At 43.2% G+C, this 25,752-nt stretch overlaps 1 protein-coding gene across 1 annotated transcript in view; it reads right to left on the reverse strand.

The window, feature by feature from the left end:
* The window catches only part of acbd6 (acyl-CoA binding domain containing 6), a 29,093-nt gene extending 3,934 nt beyond the window's left edge, over window positions 1-25,159 (reverse strand). The window contains exons 1-6 of the mRNA XM_083970176.1: window positions 24,674-25,159; window positions 24,373-24,437; window positions 24,018-24,114; window positions 21,080-21,156; window positions 16,719-16,824; window positions 13,873-13,962 (exon numbers count right to left, since the gene is read on the reverse strand). Coding sequence (XP_083826302.1) covers window positions 13,873-13,962; window positions 16,719-16,824; window positions 21,080-21,156; window positions 24,018-24,114; window positions 24,373-24,437; window positions 24,674-24,952 — 714 coding nt within the window. The 5' untranslated portion in view covers window positions 24,953-25,159. The remainder of the gene's footprint in view (window positions 1-13,872; window positions 13,963-16,718; window positions 16,825-21,079; window positions 21,157-24,017; window positions 24,115-24,372; window positions 24,438-24,673) is intronic.
* Window positions 25,160-25,752: the final 593 nt, after the last annotated feature.

Consider the following 25,752-nt stretch of genomic DNA (forward strand, 5'->3'; position numbering starts at 1 on the left):
GTGCACGTATGAGTGAGTATATGGGCATGTGCACATGCACATGCACGTTTGTCCTTTGAACCGTAAAAATCATACTTGGGGTCAAGGTGTCAGTGGTAAAGATATAACTCTTGTCAGAACTGTTGGATTGGAGACAGGGACAGGGCAAATGTGTGTGTGTGTGTGTGTGTGTGTGTGTGTGTGACTGCACAGGTATAATAAGACACAATATATGACAGGCATCATCAACAGGAGATTCACTTCTTAATCACTGCTCAGACTGCTGCCTTTGCGCCTCATAATGATGATAAATGGTCAAACTGTTGCCTCCACTCTACGAACAAGAGCAGCTGTTCAGCCAACTACAACGGCTTCAGATGTTCGGAGGCAGATTAAAAGCCAGCAGACTCACTGACATTTGCTTCCATGCTGTAAAATGTCACCGAGGTGGAAATACTTCTAAATTACTGAAACTGTTATGGTGAAATTAATCATTAGTCTTTCCACCTTTGCCCTTATAAGAGCAGATCCTCTTGTGCACCTTCCTGTTGTGGTTACTTCCATGTCCTTCCTGTACTTTTAACCAATCCTTCCTCCCCTGTTTCATCTGACCTCCAAAGAACACCTCCCTCATCTCCCTCCTTTCATTACCACATCCACCTTTTCCCGCTCTCTTTCCCGTTCAGTCTTCTCTTCAATCTTGATCCCTTTTTCCTTTTCAATCCCTCCTTCTCGTTCCCCTCTCCTCCTGCGTCTCTTTTTTTCCCGTCTTCCCTCTCTGGCTGGGCCCAGCGCATAGTGATCCTATTGTTGTGTTTCTCTCTCTCTTTCTCTCAGGGGCAGCACTTCAGGGACCTGCTGATTGGATTAGAGCTTTCTATTCCCTCTGGATGGATCACAGAGCACAGATGCAAATCGCCACCAGCGTGGACAACAATGCTGTCTGTCTGCGAGTCGCATCGCAACCTGTGATGTACTGCGGACACTGTGTCTGTCTCTCGCAATGATGTAGAGCCTAGAGAAGAGCTGGCACAACTGAACCAAATTTAAATAGAACTGCTGAGGGGTGAAAAATTTCATCCTGGCGTTTCCCGTAAAATAAAAAGGGGAATTCTCCAAGGAGGAAAAAATATATTCAACTAATTTTCTCTTTGTTTTACTGCATAAAACACAAATACACAAACACACTTGGCACAATGGGACGGTGACAGATGTTTATAGCCGGGGCCAAGTGAAGACCTTGATGCACGTAAATACATACAGTTATAATTAAAGTGTAAGGGGTTTAAGCCCTAATCTGCAACGAGCGTTAATCTGCAGTTAGCTGCTCAACAAGCGCACACCCGCACTTGCACAAAAGCAAGAATGAGCGACCCATAATGCACCAGCAATAGAAGATAGCACAAGTATCTTTCTATTACTTTATTTAATTTTCATTGAAAATAAAGCGGCAACTTTTTTGATGGCTGGTTTAACATTTTTGTATTTTGAAGATTTTTCTTTTGTTTCTCTCTTATTTCACATCACTGTGGAGTACATTTTAGATTAAAAAAAAATGATGTCTGAATAAGTCAGCTCGCCCGTGACTGATATTTTCACAATTACCTACAATACTGTAAGTGAAAAAGAATTTCAGACATACAAGTCTCGTTGCCTGTTCATGTGGATGTCTGCGAGGATGCTGGTGCATGAGTGTGTGCAGCCTACATGCTTCTTGCATGTTCATGTGAGGGGTCAGCGGCCTGTCCTCTCAGCGTTCCCTAATGCCCCTGGATCCAGGACGCAGGCTTGATGGAATCACAGGAAATTGGATTGTCTTCCATTTGCTTTGGAAGCAGCCTGGAAGAGACACTCCTCCCTCCCCAGCTCCGACCCCCCCCCCCCCGTACCTGAAGTTAGCTACCGTAGCCCACCCCCCCCCCCCACCCCCTCCCTGGTGCACCCCTGTTTCCATCCCATTACCGAGGCATGTCGCACCGAAACTCCCTGCTTTTACATGTCATCCAAAGTTTCCCCTTGCGGTGCAGAAATGCTGGGCTGGATGTCAGCAGAGTGCTCAATAAAGCAGCTGCTTGCACAATACCAGCAGCAGCAGATCCAGCACAGTGTAGTGTATCACCCTAATGGGGTGGAGCAATATGCTTAGGAGCAGCATGGATAGGGATTGATCTATTAGTACTATTGCAGTTTTGCTGAATTTAACTCACACCGATCTATCATTTCTATCACACAAATGATGTGAAGCAAGATGGATGAAAGAGAACGAAAGGCGAATCCCGGATCTATAGAAAGAAATGGCAAACAGTCTTATTTCTGGTGTCTTTACAGATCTAAATAATACTGTAACAAGTCCAAAGAGAGAAAGAAACATCACAGACTAAATGTTGGTGTGGACGCGTCTGTGCAAAGATACATTACACATTTCCACTCAGATGACCCTGTAGTAATTCTGAAGTAAGAGTTCAAGATTGTCCAGATGACTCAAAGTCAGACTGAGGCCCAAGCAGGAGCAAATAAAAAGCTTGTCTGTGGCTCTGTTTTTCTACACAAAGGGACTGTCACAGATGTTGTGCTCATTTCTGGGGAGTGGTTCAACCCGTTTTCTCCGTCAGTCTGCCTCCACAGATCTCGGACACTGGGACCATCATACTCCAACATTAAAACAAGATCCGTTTATACCAGCTTTAAGAGGAGGCATCAAGGGCACATCAGAGGCAGAAACTCAACTCAGTCAGGGACACAAATAGGACACAGAGGTCTCCTGAGTCTGTGTCCACTTGAAACTAGGTTTCAATCTGTCTGCGTTTCATTCTGTTTGTCTGTGGCCGAGCCAGAGGGGAGATTGTGGGTAAAGGTTAAAGGTCTAAATCCACTACCAGCTGTGGAGTCTGCAACAGAGAGCAAGTGTTTATAGGACAGTATTACTCTGTAGAAGCTTTCATGTTTGCATACTAAGCCAATCTAAATGCCAACAGGGCTCAGTATATGGTGTGTCTTCTAGAAGCCGTTTTGCAAAACATTTTTTTCTTTACTACAGCTAAACACGTCTTTCGTTTGTTTTTAGTTTTTTTTAAAAAGAAGACGGATTTGCTTCTTCTTCGTGCTATCTTTTACATATCTACTATAAAAATTGTGACATTCTCAAGGAATTTACCATTATTGATTCATTATGACAATTATTTTGAATAATTAACTTACAGTATGTGAACAAACATGACCTTAGCTGGGATGACTGGCAGCTTTGCTAAGCTAAGTGCTTTAAACTGCAGTTCCTCCAATTGCCACAGGAAAATTGACTAAGGCGAAGGGCCTGTGAAGAGGAGTCATGTTTGAAGATGTGGTTGTATCTTTCTGTTAAAACAGTTCCTATCAGCGCTGTGCAAACACACTCTTAAAAAGGCAAAACACGTTTGTTTTACCTGACACACACCATCGTATCTACTTCTTTGCCCCCGTCACGTCCTCTCTTCCTGCACCTTGCCACTTCTACTACCTCATTCTTTAACTTCTCCATTTCTCAGTCAGCTTTTTTTATTCCTCATCTTTCCGCTGCACTAAACTTTCTTTGGGTTTTTCTTCCTCCCTTCCTTTCCCCGCCTTCCCCTTTTCTCCCCCCTACTGTCCCTGACAGCAACATTAAACAAGTAGGGATAAATGGACAAGCAATTATGATTTATGATCAATGCATGCAGCAGCTGCTGACTTTTATAATGACAGTAGTTGGGGGAGGGGGAGAGGCAGAGAGGGAGAGACAGGGTGTATGTGTGTGTGTGTGTGTGTGTGCGTATGTGAGTGCGCAAATCAGTCTCAAGGGTGTGTGTTGGGAAGATGAGGGGTGAATCGATAGGCAACTGGGATCATTGGTATGCAGATTCCAGTGGATAGCATTATGATGAGCAGGTGCCATCAATCAGGAAGCAGGGCACAGATTTGAGCAAGATGGAGGAGAGGAAGACCGTCTTTCAGCGGCTCCCATATCTGTAACCAAAGCAGCTACGGCCACACCTCACACCAGACTTTACACACAACTTTTAAGTTCCATACACCAGGTCTTTTACTTCTAGACCTCTAATCACTGATCACACACACTTTATTTATTTATTTATTTTTTTTGCCTTTTTGAAAGTTGTAACACATTTCATTTAAATCCCTGCGCTCACAGACGCTGTGTTCGAGAGCATCCTGCAGTTTTATGGTACCACTATCTGGAACCTACAAGGGAACAAGCTGGGTTGACCGGACTAATAATAAAACCTGAACCGTAGAAATACTGATTCTGATTATCCTGGTGAAAAAGTAACTGATAAACAAGAGAAATGAGTGGCAGGTTTTGAAGGTATAGGACTTTTGCACTTGAGCTTTCCTTATATTTGCCCACTGGTGTTTTCATTAAGCTGCCCTGCTCTCCCCGCTTTCCCTATATACAGTATGGCCCAGCCTGCCCACCAGAGCTGCCTTCATAGGCTCGTCCTTGACCGAACAATCCCCATTTATCCCATATTCCATGTTGTAAACTGTTTTCTTGTCTGTGCACAACATCTATTGCACGTCGTCTGCCCGTCCTGGGTGAGGTACAGAATTTATCCTCAGTCGATGTGAGGGTCTAAGGGCAGAGGATGTTGTTATGATGCTATGTAAAGCCCTTTGAGACAAACTGTTTGTAAAAGTGGGCTATACAAATAAACTTGCCTTGCCTATGGTCCTGGTCCCCCCTCCCCCCGCCCTCCCTTTCCCATTGTTAAAAGGATCTAGCGGCCGGGGCCAGCACTAATTGAATCTGGGTCTCCTCTGTGAGCAGGGAGAGGTAACCTTGCCACTCAGCGTGTGAGCACTGCCACCCACGGTCAAATTAGCCTGACGCCAAACCCACTGCCCTTCACACCTCCTGGGAGTGTCCTTCAGATGCCCCGGTGATTCCCCTCTTTCCCCTCCATACCTATCTGAACACCACGGTTTGGAAGGAGGGGTTTAAGGTACCAGAGCTGACAGGGGTCCTGGAGGATGCCAGGGATTATAGATATTTATTGTGTTGGTTCTTGCTGAGTTGGAGGAGGCCCAGAAGTGTAGTACACCTTAAATGTCATCCATCCTAACACACAACCTACAGGTTGGGGGCAACGGTAACATGGGCATCTAAAGCCACAGCCAGTCTCAGTGTGAATGTGAATGTGAAAGGCTGAATATTCTTTTATCCAAGATACTCTGATAGCCTCGCTTTCTCTGTCACATCCTGGCGAATCTTGCTTTTCCCTCCCAGCCTCCTTGTTTCTCTAAACCGCCATCTTTTACCCTGTTTGCTTCACGCACGTCTTCCTCCCCTCCACACTTCCCTCCCCTTCCCATGCTGCCGAGCTTGCTTGTTCCCGTGGGACACCTTAGCCTCCATTAAAGCCATCAGAGAGGAGGATAAGGTTGAGACTGAGAATTAACATCGCCAGAGGCCCCGTCTGTCCTCCCATGGCTCATCGATGATGTTTAAAAAGAAATATATGAAATAAATAAATACATAAAAGAGTGTAATATGAAAATCAATGGCCAGGCAGCAGGCGCTGCAGCTGAGGCATTTGGAGTGAGGGACTCATAAAGCTGAGTACTGCGGGAGACTGATGGAAGGCAAAACACTTACTTTGTTTATTCTCTCTCCTCACCCCCGTCCCCTCCCCTCACTGTCTGTATCCAGCTCTCACTCTCTTACTCTACCCTTCCTACCCCCGACCCCCATATCCACCCCCCACCCCCCCTCTGTCTGAAACGGTCGAGGACAGCTTTAATGCTCCTGACAATTTATGTGGACGGTTAAGAACGATGGAAATCAAATAGTTGAGTGTAGGCAAGGCCCAGTGAGTGGCCAATAAGAAAGAAACAACAGCTGATGATGGCAAAGAGGACTGTTACCTGCTGGAATGGCTCTTTAGGCTGCACTATTACTGTCAACTTGCTGGCCCTTTTCTGAGTGCTCATATTATAGATTCATAACTGTATCTGTGTCCGATAGGCCCTTTTAACACGGCACGGCAACAGCTCTCATTTCATCGAGTCCAGCTAATGTGCAGCAAGTACTAAATATGAATCCTATAAGAGCTGCTTACACCGCGCCTTGTAAAATGTCAAGCGGTGTGTGGTGTCTATGTTGCCTTATGTGTGTGTGTGTATTATACTTCACCAAGGTGTGTGTTAAGATTAGATCAGAAACGTTAAGTCGATTTATCAGTTAACAGAATTAACAGGCAACTCTTGTCTTTACAAAGATAAATCATTAATCATTTGACTCAAATATTTGCTTGATGCATCTTCTCCACTGAGAGAATTTGCTGCTTTTATCTCTTTTATAACATTGTTAAGTGAGTATCTTTTGGTTTTGGACTGTTGGTTGGACAAAACCCAAGGGGGAACTGGGATGGGCATTTTTCAAAACTTTTAAAAGGCCTCTATCCATTCAACAAGTGCTCATCTCCCAAAAGAAAATATTAAACATCACAAAATGTCATAAGAGACATTACTCTCCTCTACATCATCAGCTGCACATACAGTTACACTACTATGCCATATGAAAATGTAGGAGCAATGAGTAATGCTTGTGCTGTCACTGGACCCATTACAGAGGAAGTGAAGGATGTCTTCCTTAAATATCTGTATTAGTGTGTGTACTCAGCTGTGAGTGAGTTTCGGAGTCCGGTATAAATCTGCACAGACATGAGTGTGTGGGAAATTGGCACCTTTCTCATGCTGCAGGATGTGGATGGAAGGAAACATGCATTCACCCATTTACTCTGCCTTAAATAACCGTGCTTGTGTCTTCTCTGCAAGTGTCTGCAGGTGGGCAGTCTGGTTTAGGGCTGCAACCAACGATTATTTTCATTAACGATTAATCTGTTGATTATGTAAACGATTAATCGATTACTTGTTTGGTCAATAAAATGTTAAAAAATGTTGAAAAATATCAATCAGTGTTTCTCAAACCACAAGATGACGTCCTCATATGTCTTGTTTTGTCCACAAACCAAAGAGATAATCAGTTTATTGTCATATAGGAACAAAGAAACCAGAAATATTCACATTTAAGAAGCTGAAATCAGAAAATTTGGACTTTATTTTCTTGAAAAACTACTCAAACCGATTATTCGATTATCAGAATAGTTGACGATTAATTTAATAATCGATTATTGTTCGATTAATCAATTAGTTGTTGCAGCTCTAGTCTGGTTACATTGTATTTGTCAATTTATAGTGTCAATAGAAATTGTGACTATTGGAAAAAAAGCAGTTTAAAAAGCAGAGAAAGAAAAAATAACCAGCATTTTGTACTATGAATGAAATATCTGAAGACCACGGATGAAACAAAATCATATCAAAAGATCTTAATGCAGTCCTACTGACTGATTTACAACGTTGCCAACAATGGGCGACAGTAGACAACCGGGTGTGAACAGGACGCATACAACACTACAAACGAAGGAGAACAACCACTGACAGTAGTCAGATTTATATTATCACTATATGCACTGTATATCAGCACAGCATATCACGCAATTTTACAATAATCTCGTGTCTTTGTTTACTTTGTCCTATTTCTCCCTCTATCTTATTTATTCTCCGTTTCAGTCTTTGAATTCACAATATATTCCTTCTTCTTACTTTCCCACCTCGCTGCATTTTCTTCCTTAAAGACCCATGTATTCTGGGGGTAGGTTGCACAATTACACACACGCGCGCACGCACGCAGATAAACACACGTACACACATGCGCACACACAATTATGACAAATCTTGCTGAATATTTGTTATGACTGGGCTGACTGAGCCATTAGTTATAGGAGGCAGTGCTGGGAAAGGGGAGGGATACAAACGTGTAATAATGCCTCCACCATAGAATTTCAATCAGCCACCATGGTGTGTGTGTGTGTGTGTATGTGTGTGTGTTTACCGCTTTGATCACACAAGTAGTTGACACCACAGTAGAGGACAAAGATGAGAGGGTTCAGTGTTCTTTGTTTGCACCAACAGCAGCTTCTCTGCAAAAAGCTCAAAACGTCGACAGTAAAGACGCATCACATCCACAAAATGTGAATTTTGCTGAATGTTGCTGTTTCAATATGAAATGTAATAAATATTGGTACTGGTTTTTACTATGCCTTTTCATGAAAAATGTACATGAACAGATGCTTATGTTTACGATTTGTTCAGTTTGATTAAAATGGAATATTTTCTCTGACGGGCTTCTTGATTTGTGAGCTGGTGATTTGGCACGAGCTGTCCAAAACACTTTTTCTTTTGAGAGAAATCTGGAGCTCTTTGCTATTTGGTAAATTGCAGCAGTTCCTATTTGCAAGAGAGTCTGACTTTTTAGATTTTCACCATTAATTCGATATGTCTGCACATCTGCGTTACGTTATGGAAGATTCAAGGAATAGCAAGAGACAATGGTTTCCATTAAGAGCTGTACAAAATTGTCAGTGACTCTATTACCCTAAAAAAGGCCATTCAATGCTGATAAAAGAGCTGAAACCTTTGGTCTAATCACTGAGTACACTCTAATGATAGAAAATGAATCTGGAACATTTTTAGAGCTGATTCATAGTTTCAGTCATTCATCAAGTCAAATGCCAAATATTCTTCCACCTCTGTCTCTTTTGGACCCCTGGGTTTTAGGCCATTCAACAAAATCAGCAATGAAAACAGCTTTTTTTTTTTTTTGCCAATTTCTGATGCCTAATGGTTATAGACCAACCATTAATTATTAATATTAATAGTATTAATAAAACCATTAATAGCATAACACATAGATTAACTGCTAATGAAAATAATCATTAGCTGTAGCTGTAACTGCAAAGCAATGCCTTTGGTTGTTTGAGACAAAAAGTCATAACAATCTGATCAAAAATAGGTTTTTATACTTGGATGCTTTACACTTAACGCACCACATTTCCTTAAGGACATATTTTCATTCTGTGCTGCATTGTCTTGTTATCAGCTTTCGTGCTGATGCTGATATATCTACAAATGAGTCATTATGACTTGTTATGTCAGCCGGCCTCACTTCTGGAGAACATCCCTTTGTTTCCTATCATTTGTCCCAACTTCATCACCGACAGCACATACAGATCAGTCTATTTCAAGTTTTGCGTACAGTCATGAATTCACTGTTTGCCTCCCTTATACAGATAAATCAACAGTCCAAGTCCACCCACACTGCTCGCATCAATATCAAATCAATGGGCGCATATCCGAGGAGAGACGATGCCTTCACACATCAGCCAGACACTCTGACTTTGTCCTGAACACAAACTGCCCAGATACCGCTGCAGGTTCCTCATGCAGACTATGTGTACAGGACTTGTTGTGTGCTCTCTAGCCACCAATTGTAGGCCGCCCAGTCAGATATTTATTACTATTGATCTAGCTGGTCCTGGCTGGAGACTTTTGTTCTGCTACTCGAGGCTCTGACCTCAATTAAGTTATGAATTTCTATCTGATAGACTGGGAGCGCTTGGGGCCTGCCGTGGCCGTGCTACCACGCTGGATTAATTAGAATTAGCGGTGCTGCGAGTCGCCCTCCCCGCCTCATGGATCATGTTGTTTTAATACCAAGTAGAGGCGGAGAAGGCGGGGAGGGATAGAGCGAAGGGGACGGGAGCTTGGGGGGAGGGGAGAGTGATGAGGAGAGGGGAAAGAGAGAGAGACACAGATAGAAAAGCAACACAAAAAGGAATGAGTCTAGTAAAAGCATGTGAGACGCAGCCATGTGCTTCAAACCTGTGCTGCCTCGTCCTCTAATCGCCTGCTGTTACTTTAAGCCTTACCGATGTTTCCTTCCTGTCATTGTGTTTTGTGTTGTGCTAACCTGCATCTCACCTGTCCCTCCTCTTTGTCAGCCTAATCCCACCACCGTCACTTACCCTCTGAGTAATTGCTCTAAGTCACACATTGTGTACATCGACTCTGGGCCGTTCCCGACCTTTGTTGTAGAACTGAGAAACACCTCTGAACCAAAGCCGTGTTTTTTTCTGACTCTAGTTCCCACAAATGGGTACAAATGCATTTCCATGGCAACCTGAGAGCTTGTTGGGAGGGTCAGAGGAAGGTTTGGGATTTCCACCTGAAAAACAAAAGTTGTGTGTGTGTGTGTGTGTGTGTGTGTGTGGGATGGGGTTTAGCTGTGGGTGTGGGATTACAGCGTCTGGACAGGGAATGACCACAGGGAGAGCAGACACACACAATCACACACACACACGTCTAGACCCCTGACATGACACTGACTGCAGCCTCTGGTCATTTCACAAAGACGCTGTCACATAACTTCACCACATTCCTGAGATTTTATCCATTTCCTAATGATCCGTCTTCAGTTTCAGTGATTAACTCTTTCAGAAAGTTAACAACAGAAAGAGACAAGTTGGGATGGTTCACACCAGGACACAAACCTACATCCAAAAATAGGTTCATCAAACGTTAATACCAGTTTCTTATTTTTCTACTTGTCCTGTTGTTTGTTTTGTTTAGTGTCTGTATTGTGAATTATGTGGATATTGTCTAAATTTGTCTGGGTTTGGTTTTCTATAGGGCACACTGTGTCAGGTACAGACTAATATTTAATATTTCTATTACTGTTTATTATAGCACTAAGCAACATTTAAGACACGCTAATGTATTCAATTTGTGACATTATGAAAAAAAATATATATAAAAAGAACAACTACAAAACTGGAAAAAGTGATCTCCATTTTATTCTACTGTATTTATTGTAGACACATTCAGTCTTGATGTAAAACATTTTCCATGAATCAGGCTACTAACTTTGAATTTGTGCCCCGAATCAGTTGAAATGTTTAGACTTTGTTTAATAAAGTAAAGTGTTATATTTGCAACGTTAATTTAAGTTCACTCTTCACCTGGAAAAGTGCTCACAGAAAACAGAAAGTTGTATGTAATCAACTGATCAATCAATTGATCATGTAATATGATCAATATCTCTGTTACTACTGAGGGTGAGATGTTTTATCAATAGTAAAATAATTATTCAAATCAGGAAGTTTCTAACTAAATAAAAGTAAGTAAACTAAAGTGTAATAGAAAGTCCTGTTTGCCATTTCTTCTGTTTAAACACTGATACATTTATTTTGTTGGATTTGTTTCATTACTGCCATGATATAAAGGAATGTCCTAAACTTAAGCTTATTCCTCCTTAATGCTCTTAAATACATTCTAGCACATAGAATATAAGTCTGGTGTTTAAGCCTTAATTTCCATTATTACATTAAGTGAGGTTTTATTGTCATCTTTCCCACAGTTGCTGCTGTCTGCCCCACTTTCTCTGGATGTATTAGCTGAGGGAGCAGTGATAGGACGGGGGTGGGGGAGTGGAGGCGGTGGTTAACCTAAAGTACCAACACAAGGGCCTGATCTACAGTTGGCAGGTGGCAGATCTGTGATCTGTGTATTCAAACACACACACAGCTACCTATTGTAGTCCCACCCTGCCTTGATCCAGGATTAACTATCAAACGAGCCTTTAATGCAGGTTACCAGGGTTTGGGAACAATTCACTAAAACAATCAGTTGATTAATTTCAAACGATTTTCCTCCTCTGCCAAGCAAATAATAATACTTTTTGTTTTAACTCTCGAGTCCCCCTCCCCTTTTTAATCAACAAATTAAGCATAAATCATGTTTGATCTTTATTTACTGGTCGCTCTGCAGTTGGTAGAGGTCAAGAGAGATTACTGGTCGCTCTAATAGCCCTGCAAACAAACCAAACATTCCTCTGTTCCTCTCACAATCTCCCATGCTCTTTGTTTCATGTGATAGCGGCTCTGGGCAGAAATAACAGACAACATAAAGCTACACATCAATTTATTCGTTTTTTAAAATAGTTTTCCAATACGGTAAAATTCCTTCTTTCATTTCCCTCTTCTCTCTCCTTCGCTCCTCTCCTCACTGACATAACCCCGGGAAGAAAAAAAAACACAAAAGGATGTTCGAGCAGGTTCTAATGAGAGGCATATCGCTCTGTAAGCTCTACATAGTGAGATAATTTGGCATTGCGACAGAGTGATATGATTTAGCTGACTATATTTTTCTCTCAGCCACCTCTTTGCCACCTCATAAATCTGCTCCCAGTAACGGCTGCTGAGGTCCAGTTTCTGTAATATTCAGTCTCCTCCACAGGCCGGCTTCCTCTGACACCTGAGAGACCGGCAGGTGGAGCAGCCCCAGTGGCCTGAGTTCATGCACTGATGTGATGTCTGCACTGTGACTGGATAAAAACCCTGCCTCTAACGTGATATTTTTTTAAAGCAGAACAGGATTTGAAATCATTAAAATCCATTCAAATCTCTACATTATACTCTGTTATTCCTTCATTACATCATCTATAACAAACCAAATAAACATTGTTTTTTTTCCTGTGTGTTTTGATATGAAATGTAGAAGAATCAATCAAACAAACAAAAACATGTGCTGGAAATGAATTAGCAGTCTGTATAAATCCAGCTGTCCAATCTCACTACCTGGCCAGAGATTTATGTTCCCTACTTTCACTGCTGAAAACTCTTGGCACCTGGAGAAATCAATTCATATTTTAGTGATAGATACATGACTGTAAATATGCCGCATCTTACAAAAGGACAAAAGCCTCCATCTATACATCAATCCTCTCCCGTCATTATCTTGATATGGCTCTAAATCATCAGTGAAGTGTTTCGTAGTTATCCCACTGTTAAGTCTTTTATGAACCATTCGCCACAAATCCGCCCCCCCCTCCCCGCTGCATTCAAAACAAAAGGGGCCACGCATGACCACAAAAGAGAAAGTCATTTGTGAAATGTCCTGATTATGTGGGTTGTGCAACGTAAAACAATTTGCCTGATTACTTCCAATTGATTCTGCCTTACAATTAAAGCCTCAGTGTGCAGCCCCCGTGTACTGCACTGTGTCGTGCCACTGGGCAGGGAAGAGGAGTAATTTCTCCGATGTGCAGCTGAGCCAGCTTACCGCCGGAGCTAAAGCCTCCTGAATGCAGCTAAACCTTGGGAAGGCTAAACACTCGGCTAGCTACCAGCTAACTCTGTCTGCTAAAGCCCCCGGGGGATTTGTCTGTGGCACAAAGTGAATTAAAGGTGACCTTCTGCAAAGGGATGGATAGAGGGAAGAGGAGGGCAGTGGTGATGCTGAAGATGTCACTTTATTTGCCTTCATTCATTTTACATGTGGGCTGAGCAGTGGGACTAAGAAGTGTCATGATTTCCTATTACAAACACTGGAACAGACCTCCATATATACACAGTAGTGACGGTGCAGCGTGTGAATGTGCATGTAGCTGCATGCATGAGAGTCACGCTTCTCCATCACCACAGAAAAGAGTCCCTGTGTCCCGCTCTAAAATGAAGTGTTTTATGCAGTCGCAGGGGTCGGAACATAATAACAAAACAGAGATCTGAGTTCTGGGACAGTTTCTGATCCACTCGCCCTCGATCCACAATATATTTTCCCCGTGGAGGGTTCCTGTCATCGATCTTTTGAAAGAGCTAAAAAGATACTACAGGCTGTTTCTGTCTATGTACTGTGCAGAAAACACTTCTGGGAGGAGTAGGTGTTGACTGTCCACAAAGAAACCAGTTGTTATAACTTTGTCAAATATGAGAAATGGAAAATAAAAACTGGAAGATAAAACAGCCTGAGGTCACTACCTCCAAATGAACCATCACAGAGGAATATCGTGGCTTATTTGACTTATTTGATTTCACCTATATGTGCCAACTTGCTGTAGCTGGCATATCAAAAAGCAAACTTCAAATCAAAGTTTCACCTGTTGAGGAACTATTTGCAGAACAATTTCATTTGCCAAAACCCTGGAAGACACAAGCACACAAACACACACACACACACGTTGCTCACCTGGCCGTTGATGTCTGCTTTGTGCTGCAGTAATACAGACACCAGCTCCTTGTGTCCCCTGTCACAGGCCCAGTGCAAGAGAGCTCGACCCTGCAAACACACACAAACACACACATGCATGAGAAGACTCAAACAGAACCAGATTACCGTAATAAGGTGTGTAGAAAAGTCTGAAAGTACGATTTACACATTTTACTTGATTGGAATGTTTAAATTAACTTTACTCTTTGCAACATCGTGTCTGTCCCATGTGAACAGTTATGAATGCACATACCCCCCCCCCCCTCCTCTAACTCCTGTGCCTCAAACTAAGCCAGACTTCAATCAGCTTCTTTGCTTCTAGACAAAATAAATTATGCACAACCATTCAGAACTCAGAGCCTTTGGACCAAAGCTCCATAATGATCTGTGGACAGAGTGATGAGATATGTGGACTGCCCGGTGTGTGTGTGTGTGTATGTGTGTGTGTGTACAGATGGAGTTGTAGGTGGAGCAAATTCAGACTGAAATCTTCAGGACAAATTGCAAAAGAAACCAGCACACATTCTGTAAATCTTGATTGATGTACCCAAAACGAGAGCAGCTGATCAGTCGCCCCTGACTCTATCCCACATGGACACACACACACACACGCACATACGCACACATACGCGCACACTCTCTCTCCTTAGGTCCAAGATCCTTGTTCTAATAAAACCACACAAGCTCATTTTTCAGTGAGGCCAATTAGGTAAAGCAAACTCTCTGAGTCCAGTTCTGTTGCTTAAATCATATTGATCACCGTGGCTGCATGTTAAAATGGATACTTATGAGCCAGACCAGAATACCAATAAGTTGCTCGGTCTCTCTCACTCTCTCTCTTTCCTGCTCTCTCTCTCCTGCTCTCCTCCAGGTGTGCTGCTGTTGACTGCTGCCCACATTTTCACTGAAGACCAGAGTTTTACTTCTTCCAACAGGACACCACACTCAGTCAGTGTTACTGAGCTATTTGTGGTGTTGCAGTGATTATTAAGAGCCTGAATGTGTCAAACAGAATAAGTGCAGCATTCAAAGTTGGGAACACAACCTTTACGGAGACATTCAGAGTCTTAGCCAGCCTCTGTATTTAGAAGAGAGGACATTAACGACGGTGTCTTCTGAGCAGATAGAGCTGCCTCTTCAGGGCTGAAACAGCCTTTTATCAGGGAGAGAAAAACCTCAGGTAACAAAATGTTAAGCACTCTTCTCAAGTGGGTTGAGTGTAGGCTCGATTCTCTAAATTTGAGGAGGTTTGGAAAACTCCCACTTGCAGTAGCATTGCTATATAGACAGACTAGAAAATTGTGTGACATACATATATGTACAGTACACTGTATGTGAAAAACAATGCATGAAGAGGTGTGAAAACCTCAATGCCTTCACCCTCTCCTGTATCTTCTGTCTCATCCTCTCTCTCTGGCTCTGTCCCGATATGCAAACTTGCGTGTTGAGCAGAGGAGGCAAGTATGCAAAGATTTATCCAAGTGTGTTTAACATCTGAAAAACGTTACCATGTAAAATATTTTCAGTAATCAATCTCACTGGTATGGTGCCCATCTCTTTAAAGCTTTAAATATTAAAGGCATCATTAAAAAGGTGAATGTCAAACTGTTTATTAATGGAATACAGATAATGTCTGTGATGATATTTAGTGGCAGGTTGTTTAGTTTTAGTGCACAAAAACTGAAGGTCGACTCTTTGGGCTTGTTTGTCTTAGCTGCAGATAAATTTAACCCGCACTTGATGAACCTGCCCAAGAAAATGTTCAGTAATGATGATGACAGTTTTTGTAGTTTGACTAATAATTGTAAAGCTGAAAGTTTTTCTTATTTATGATCTTAAAGAATATATATTTACAAAAGCTTCTGAGCTTACGCAACCAGGGCGACATAGACTCACCACGGGATGAGTTCATTAACCGTGCAAATTGTAATTCTCAAAGTCTTCTACACACTTGTAATCTTAATTGGTATTTAATTAGCATTGTTGGCAATGAGTTGACACCAGAAACATGTAACACAGGTGGACAACTGGTCACACGCCCCCACAGCGTCTAATGGGACACAGCCTCAGTCTGGGTCTGTCTCCTCTGCAGACCAGGCGCCCGTCGCTGATGTGGAACTTCACCATTGCCCTCTGCTGCTGAGCGGGCAGTACTGCAGGCGAGCTGCCGACCACATCGCCAGGACAGACACAAAAAGCTTTCTCTGCTGCTGTGGGGCCCACAACCATCTGGTCTTTGACTGGAAAAAAAAAAAATTCACGGGCCGTCTGGCTGCTTATCTGAAGAACGGGGCTGTGATGAAAGAGAGGCAGGGAGCGAGCCATTTGGCCTGGCCGATAATGAATCCAGGACAGAGGGATGGATTTCAGGGTCAATCCAGAAAACACCTTGCAATGCTAATAATAGGCTGTTCACACAATTCACACACCTCAGCCTGAGGAGCGGCGCCCCGTGCGTTAGTGGCTTCAGGTCACTGGAACCATTATGTAATGACTGCAAAAGACTATCCCCCAGTGACCTGTATTTTTCCTGATACTCCTCTGATCATTTTCACCTGCCCTCATGCACAAAGGGGGTCAGGGCGCAGGACACCCAGTCTTTCTACTGCTGAAAACAGTGAATGCGTCTCGTCATTGTCGGTTGCAGATGAATCCTGTGGTGAACAGTTGATTTCCCTACTCTACTTCTGCCGCGTTACCTACACGGTAATAATCTTTTCAAGTGGCACTATAAAAATTGCAACTCTCATAACGCCACCAGGACCATTTCACTCTGCATACTGGCTCAGCGCTGTGCTGTGCTGTGCTGTGCTGTGTGTGGTTACCTCTTCATCTTTAGTATTGACATCCACTTTCTGGGAGCTGATGGCCTTGTTGACGTGGTCGATGTTGTTTTCTCTGCAGTAGTCAAAGATGTTCTTATCCTCTTCCCTGAGAGACAGAGAGAAAGAAAGTGTTGGACCATCATTCATAGTCAAAGAATCACATGACTTCCTGACTTATATTTTTAGCAAATTCATCAGTATAATGTAGGTGAATTGAATTTTTTTTTTTTTTTTTTTAACAATTTACAAGAACATTTCTTTCCACATGCAGTGTCCGTGTTATGCCAATACAATCACAAGCACTTTCTACAGAAGAAATACCCCCATGAAAAAAGTCTGCATGTTTAGTCTGTTATGCAGATGTCAAACTACAATCATCTCTATTGTACAGGCAGGCAGATGTACGCTGTGGCTCAAAACCAGGGCAGAATAACCCAAACTAGACGGCTAGAGAGCGGAGGGGTGTGTGGAAAGCACCTAGGTTACTACGGTATTTAGTCATCACACACACAAACACACACACACACACACACACATAGCACCATCCCAACTCTGATTATATCACTGTGTCTCTAATCACCTCCTGGCATTGGGGACAGGAATGAGTGGTGGCGGCCGGGGGAGAGTGGGAGGGGGTGAGGTGCAGCGGTGGTGGGGGTGTGGAGGGCTGCAGGGTGAGGGGCAGAGAAGGGGCGAAATCTCATTTAGAGCTTTACGCCTTCCCCTCCCGCTAAACCATGCCGGCCATTCAGATTAATTGAATTTAGTGCTCTATTGTCTGACAGAAAGCCCACATACCCGCCACTGTACCACTCCCACGCAGTAAGTCAGCCCCCCCCCCCTCCTCGCCTCCTCCAAGGCCAAATCCCCCAGTTCCCGTCTGTGACGCCCTCCAGTTCTGCCGCACTGGGCCTTAAAAGTGCCACACACCTGTCTGCAGCCGCACAGGGGCCGCAGAGGGTTGTTGCCACATTAGGACTGAGGATGGTGTTTGGTTTGGTGGGTGGGTGGGGGGGGGGGGGGGGGGGGGGGTTACAGTTTTGATTGCAGTCATCTGGCAACAGGTAAATGCCAAACGTTCAACAAAACAGTGGACTGCAATCATACTTTACAGGTGCATCGCAATTAATTAGAATATCATGGAAAAGTTTATTAGTAGTGTTAGTAATTCAGTTCTAAAAGTGAAACTAATACATTTTATAGATCAATTACACACAGAATGAAACATTTCATGTCTTTATTTATTTAATTTCTTTTAATTGTAATGATTATTGCTTACATTTATTGAAGACCTATACATTCAATATCCTAAAAAATTACAAGAGACCAATTAAAAAGAGCATTTTTAATAGGAAACGTTGGCTGCAGATAACTATGTCCATCTATTATAGATGGACATATAGATTCTATGTACTCAGTTGGGGCTATTTGACTTGAACTACTGGAAATTGACATTTCCATGATATGCTAATTTATTGAGATGAACCTGTACACCTCTCTGGAGGGGCTTTGTCAAATTTAAGAGAAATAAGTCATAGTAATGTTATCGGGACTAAATGTGTTGATAATCTAATGGGCCGGCTGCATTTCTTCATGCAGCCCCTGTTTCCAAATTGTATATGCGTTATTAGAGGAACAGTGATAGGCAAGGCAGCTTTATTTCATACCAAGGGGCAACTCAATGTGCTTTATATTCCTGATAAAGGGTTGGGTTTATATAATTGTGTACCTAATATTTATATATTTTTTTAACATAGTTAGCATTGTTCTGTTTTTAATTGTTTACCATTTCATGACGTTTAAAATACATTCATTCATACAACCACCGGTTTGATGCCAAGACGACCAGTTAGCTCAGAGAATCCCAGTCAAGCTCCTCAGTGAAATCCTCTGACCTCCAATACAATGCCAAACTCCATTCACATCTGGATCAACTATGACTTAGTTTAAACTACACCCACGAGGAGATAAAAGCCTTTCCTGCCCATAATTGGCACAAAGTTCTTCACTGAACCTGTGCACTTTCTTCTCTTCATCTTTTCATCTGCGTGGCTCCTCTCTCTCACCTCGCTCTTGCCTCCCCCCTCCCACTCCTCCCTGCCATTTCCTCATCAGCCTGTGATGAATTATGAATAACTCATTACACTTTTATCACAGCTAGGTTATGTATGAGCACATTCATTTACATACTCCTGATTACCAGCACTATGTTTATTCATGAGGCCCCACACTGAGCCACACCCACTCCGTGTCTGATGGCCACGGTGACCCCAAGTGTCCCTGACGTGTGGCCGCCATCCGTCTCCCCCGGCAAATAATCAATAGGCCAGCTCATCAGTCTTTCATTGATGATCGGACAGGGCTGGCCTGACGGGCACATGACACACTCACATATAAAAAGCACACATACACACACAGCTAAGTCTGTGATGTAAAGGTTATATAATATACACAATCACTACAATAAGCTCACATATGAATACACACACAGGTCACACCTGTATACAGGCTGTAGAAACACACACACACACACTCTCACACACAGCGGCTATAAACAAACAAATGATTAATGTGGGTCCTATAAACGATGTGACATCAACAGCGCCGCAATGCATGCTGGGAAGGTCACAGGCTACTCTGTCTTCACAACAGCTGGGGTACCAAGGTTTTTGTATGTGCGTGTGTGACTGTGTGTGTGTATATATACATTATATGTGTGTATGTGTATGTGTGTGTGTGTGTGAGGAAGAGAGAGGGTGTTACGTGCTCACATGTGTGTGTCCAGTCTGGTGTACTGGCAGATATGTCCTTCATCCATCAGGCTAAACTGGCCACAGTAGTGGAGAACACTCATCTACCTGGCCTGAGCTTCACTGATCAACACCACGGCCTCACCATCCATCACACACACACACACACACACACACACACACACACACACACACACACACACACACACACACACACACACACACACACACACACACACACACACACACACACACACACACACACACACACACACACACACACACACACACACACACAGTCATCACTTCCCCTATAGGACCCTGTTGGTCTGCACTCTCAACATGGCTGAGATCCATGGAAGTATGAGAAACAATGAGAACTCAAATAACTCAGCCGGCGGCTTCCAGCAAAGTGTCCGGACAACAAAACCTCCAGTGTTAATCAGAATGCTTTTTCAAGGTGGGTAAGAGAATTACAAATGTAGCTTTCAAAGCCTCCTCAATCACACACTGATCAGCTCAGTAGCCCAGGGATATTGGGATATATAATCAATCCTGCTTTTGTCGATACACACGCCATCCACACACACACACACACACTCTGAGCCTGAGATGAGCACTGTGCAATGCAATTAACTCTCTGTCTGGTTAACAGGTGCTTAGCTGTTTAATATGGAGTGGGTCCGTGTGTGTGTGTGTTTGTGTGTGTGTGTGTGAAAGAGGAAATTGAAATGCAGCAGAGCAGTGAGTGTGACAGTTCCGGCAGGTTGTGCATGGATTTGGATGCAATCGCGGCGACGTATAGCGGCGAGTGTATGTTTGTGTGTGCACACGTGTGCATAGGTGTGTGTACGTGCCATGTTAATGACTTCCTCCTTGCCAGTTTCCCTCGGGGGCGCTCGCTGCAACCGGATATCACCGAGGGGAGCGCCGTTCTGGGAAACCTGCTGTACCCGCCTCCCTCTGCCTTACCCGGCCTGTCTCCATCGCCCCCCTGGACTAACCCTCCAAATCCTAACGTAATTAAAAAGGGAGAGACTCTGGCCGCCTCTTCCCAAGACTGTGCATACTAATCACATACAGCCATTTAGGAGGAAAACCTGCAGGATTCACACATCTCATTTTCATCTGCAAAAGAGCTCTTTTTTCATTGAAATGAAGATGAGGTTTTTCAGCTTGAGTAAGTCTGCCAGGCAGAAGTAAATGGAGAATATATTTCATTAACATAAATCAGAACTGTATGACGTCTCCAGACCCTAACTGCGGTTACGGTCTGTTGAATATAATCAAATACAGCGTCAAGACCATTGGTTAACAATGCCAGACTCAGACTGAGTTTACCTAAGCATTAAATAAGTGGTGATTCACAACTGGAGGAAAAAGCTGAGTCTGTTCGAGCTCCCTGGAGATCTGGTGAAGGCTTTTAAGACGCTTTGGCATCGGAAAACACAAACGAGACTGTGAGGTGTGCCCAGGTTCAACAACACGCAATAAGTGTATGTGTGTGTGTGTGTGTGTGTGTGTGTACGAAACTCTTTCAGATGCTGCTGTCAGCCCACGCGTAATCAATGCCTTGTCTGCGTGTGTTTGTGTTACTTCTGAAGTACATACCTGATCATCTCCTCCTGGTATAGAGAGCTGACTGCTGCTCCTCCGAAGCCTGTTCTTCTTTCTGCTCCTTGTCTTTCCTGTCAAAAAACAAAAACAAAAACAGTGTGACATTAAAGCTCAATGTCTCCTCGCCGTTAAAACTCGCTCAGTGATAAACTGTGTCACAGACCTCGTCTAGTTTGGTTTATAGTTCTGCAGCCTGTGTTGCCGTCCTATATCGACAGAGGCACTGACCTTGCTGTTTTGTGTGCTTAAAGCAACACAATAGGGTTGGGTTAATCTATTCACCATGAATGGCTTTTACCTATAGACGCTCCCATATGGGCCTTTGCGAAACTAATGCACAACAGACACGAACTTCAAAATGTGCAGTTTTCAGAAACAAGCTTTAGACATGACCTCATTGGCAATAAATAACCAATAACAAACATGCGACCAAACATCATCAAATATATTGCGCCTTCGTTTGTGACTGTTGTTAATCTTTTGTATCTCGATGGAATCCCATACGTCTTTGAGTTGGGCCTAGACTTTATTACCCGGCCTATTCTTCGCTGACCAACCTTGACTCACAAAAGAACCCACACAAATCTGATTTCAGAAAATGGGGGAGAGTGGGGAAGAACATGACAAGCGAAGCAAAACAACTGTGTGTGCACTTTTGGGACAACCTAATTCACTTCAGAAACTCAGAATATTCGCTGATGCACTGGCCCTGCTCCTCTGCAGTGTAATGTAATATAAAGCCAGTGTCTGCTCAACAATTGAGACAGGAACAGAGGTCAAATTCTGGCTATTATTCTCTCCCCTGCTTCTCTGTCTATGCACTCCTACTTACACCATTTTAACTGTGCCTCCGAAAGAATAGGCGCTGCCATGCTAAGGTGCTTTGTTAACGCTAATACAATCAGCTTCTTTTCGAGGGGGTGGGACGAGGGGGTGGGACGGGCGGGCGGGCGGGGGCATTTGCAGGCACTGTCTGCTGAGCTCTCTGCTGGCATTGTGGAGCGATGGGGCAGAGTCAGCGAGTATTGCCCCGCAGCATGGCTGAAGATAAAAGAACGTGTCAGGATTGGACATGCGGACGACAGTGACACTATTAACGTGACACAAATATGGACGGAGAGCAAAAAAAAGAGGAGGGATAGAGGTAATAACAGAATGAAAGGGGGAAAGAGGAGGGTGGGGGAAAGATTAATAGAGGAAAAGCAGGTAGCAGAGAGGTGGAGAACAATGTCGAGGGAGGAAAAGGAGAAGTAATAAGGAGGTGAGGGAAACCTCATGGAGACAAAAATGTGTGAGCAATCAGACACTTCTGTAGGTCACACAGAAATGTATTCTTTGGTTTTTCAATTATAGAAAAAACACAAGCTAATTTCATCCTGCTGGAGCTGTGCCTGTGAAGCATTACGAGAGTGTGAATCCAGCCCTGTCGGTTTGGGGACTGAGGGAATCCACAGAAACTGGTCATGCGTATGTGGCAGGAATCTTCAGGTGTGATGCTTTAAATACTGTATACAAAGTTACATGGCAATTAAAAATGGTTAAGAGTTGCACTATGCGAAGGAACTTTTTTTTGACATTGATACTTCAAGTATTAATGTGTACTTACTTATGGAAATCTACATCTATTTATTGGTTACAACAACAAGATCATGTTGTCAGAGACTTTTATATCAACCCTGCAACTTATATTAAAGCTTCGGCCTCAATTCTTCAGTTTCATTTTGGACATAATTGTAATCTCAAATATAAATGATGATGTAGACAAAATTTAGAAAACAATTTCCTCAATTATTTGCCTTCTAGCAGCATCTCAAATTAATTATTTCAGACTTAGATGTGACACCAAGTTTTAGAGAGATGCTAAACTCCTACTGCTGCCAGCTTCAGTCAACTCCATTGCAAACTGAGCTTTATTTGGCTCAAAGCTGATACTCTCAATGACCAGCACCTTCATAATCTTACACAGCTCTCTGTTGGCGTTATTCAACACAGGTCCATTTCTTTAGCACACATTTTGGTGTTACCCATCATCCATGACAAGTCTGTTCTTCTCGGTGTTCTATTTATAATAATACTCCGAGCTACACAGACGGCACAAAGTTGTTGTTGTAACTGAACGCTTGTGCCCCAAAGGACAGCCTGTCCATGGCAACACAACTCTCCTGACAGTCCGACGACTCAAACACAGGAGTGTGTGGAGATGTAAACAAACCCTCTTATGTCGCCATACACACACGCACATCTCGGCAGCCGTCATACTGTGACACTTTCTTGCATTATTCATGTCCCAAAATGTCAGCTATTGAGGACGACAACATAATCTCCTCATGTATCTTTCATTCTACATGTACAGAACAAAGAGGCACTAAAATCCCTGAGACAAAATGACATAGTGACACTGACCTCTACTGACAAAAACACTGCATTGCATCTTAAAAGGCCAAAAATGACACTGGATGCCTCTAAATTTCTCTTTTTTTTTCTCACCACAGGCCAGAGATGAGTTTTGTTATACTTGTACTAAACGTTTATTTCAATTTTACATTCAATTCAAATGTTATGGCTGGTTTTGTAAATATGAAGTGCTAGGTGGGTGGTATTTTACACAAGTTTTCATTTTCTTCAGGCAGGCAGGTATGCTAGTTCAGTGCAGGTTCTAGACAATATTCTCTGATTGAACAGAGTTGAACTTCTGCTTCGTCTCATCTCATGATATGCAGCAGGAGAAAAAGATTGCAGTGAACAAGTATGGATTTCATTGAGTCTGCTAGTTGCTTATATGATGTTTACATTACTCATTTCAGACGGTTTTATAAACCCTCCTCTTCCTACTCATATGAGAATGAGTCATTATTTTTCATCACTCTGCTTAATTGTACAGTTATTCTATAATCTACTGTATCACAAGAACAATACTAAACAGCCTTATTACCTTCGTTCTGCCTTCAGGGTCCAACACATTGACACAGGAAATGTACTCTTGCATTGCCTGCTCTGCCTCCATGTCTCCAAGCTGCTTCCAGGCCTGCCTGTAATTACATGATCACAATTGTTGTAATGATTTACAAAGTGTTTCAAAGTGGATGAATGCAACAAAATAAAAATGTGTACAAGACATTTGAAATGAAATTAGAGCATTTGATTAGTTCCTAGATTCATTTTATGAATGAGATTTACTAATGCACTTACTAGCCCACAGTAACAAACTCACCCAGTTATCACATCTAGCCTACAATATGTGCACAAACCTTTTATTGCAACCTGGTCACCAGGGTTAGGCTACATACCATTTTCTCTGTCCTTCAAAATCAAAGAATCCAGGTTTTGGAGTATTGCACTTTCCCACTTTGGCCTGTGAACACAACGTGTATATAAGTTTATATGGTTCAGCTGGTTAACGAGGCCTAATAACATAAACTGGCAGCAGTCAGCAATGGGCCTATGTCATCGGTGAAACACCAGTGATGAATTATTAATGTTGGGTATTCCCATTTATGTCGCTTCTTCCTGTACACTGGTGCTTTAGCTGCACCCGAGGATGTAAATAGTGACCAACGCCATCGCGGCGCCCTTCAGTCCGACACTCACCTGTTTGTAGCGCGCATACAGGTAGAGCAGCTGGTCCCTGCTGGCGGTCTGGATCAGATCCCGTACGCGGTCCGCTGCGGACTCGAACTCCGTCTCCAGCTCCTCTCCCTCCAGCCGATCCCCCATCTCCACGGCGCTGCAGTCAAATTTCCCCAGACCCAGGTCCGAGTCCGAGTCGGAGCCTGCTCCGCCGAGGGGCTCCCCGGTGTCAGGCCGAGCCGGGTCCGTACCTGAGCCCGTCGCAGTGTCCGGGGAGGACGACGGCGACCCAGAAGCCATTGTTATTGTTGTTGGTCGATGGCGAGCGGCCAGACACGACGCGCGCCCCGGATGCGTGTGATAGACGTGAGACACAAACGGACGGCAGCGACCGGATAAAACCGATTTAAAGTATTTTAGCAACCGTTTCGTTTAAAAAAAAAAAAAAAAATCTGTTATCGCTGACAATCCGTGACAGTCGGATCTGTTTCACCCCATTGGTCCGTCTCTGGTACTGTCGACTAAAAGCTCCGGAAAAAAAACTCCTGCTCGCAACAAAGGTTCCGGCTGCATGCAGGTTCCTATGGGTAAGAAAAATACACACACTCTGACACTATTTTTTGGTTTGTAGCCTTAAAGTAGCCTACCTACGGCCTGATTTTTTGTTTGTTGCTGTAGTTAGTTGCGTGTTGGTTAAATCTGCAGCAATGTAACGCAGGAAGGCTAAGTTTTATTTGGACTTTGGCTAGCTGGCTTTACAAACAACTCCATCATTTCCTATCGAGTATGATACCAATTCGTCTCATTTCAGTTTTTTATCCATTTAGCCTGTTCCTCTCCTGTAACTGACACGATATTTATCTGATGTCTGCATGTAAAAGCTTTAGTTTGACACCTGTCATGAGATAGCCTAAATCAGTTTTGGCGGCACAGTGCATTAGCGCTATTTGTCCAGTAGATGCTACTATTGGCACAACGATGAGTTATCACATGTTGAGTCCATGCAGCAGACTGAGAGGCTGTTTCACCATCGCTCATGAGAGTCACCCAAACAAAACAAAAGTGGACTAACTCAACATTCAACTCTCTGGGATGAAGTT

This window comes from Trachurus trachurus (assembly GCF_905171665.1).
Source record: "Trachurus trachurus genome assembly, chromosome: 4".
NCBI lineage: Eukaryota > Metazoa > Chordata > Actinopteri > Carangiformes > Carangidae > Trachurus > Trachurus trachurus.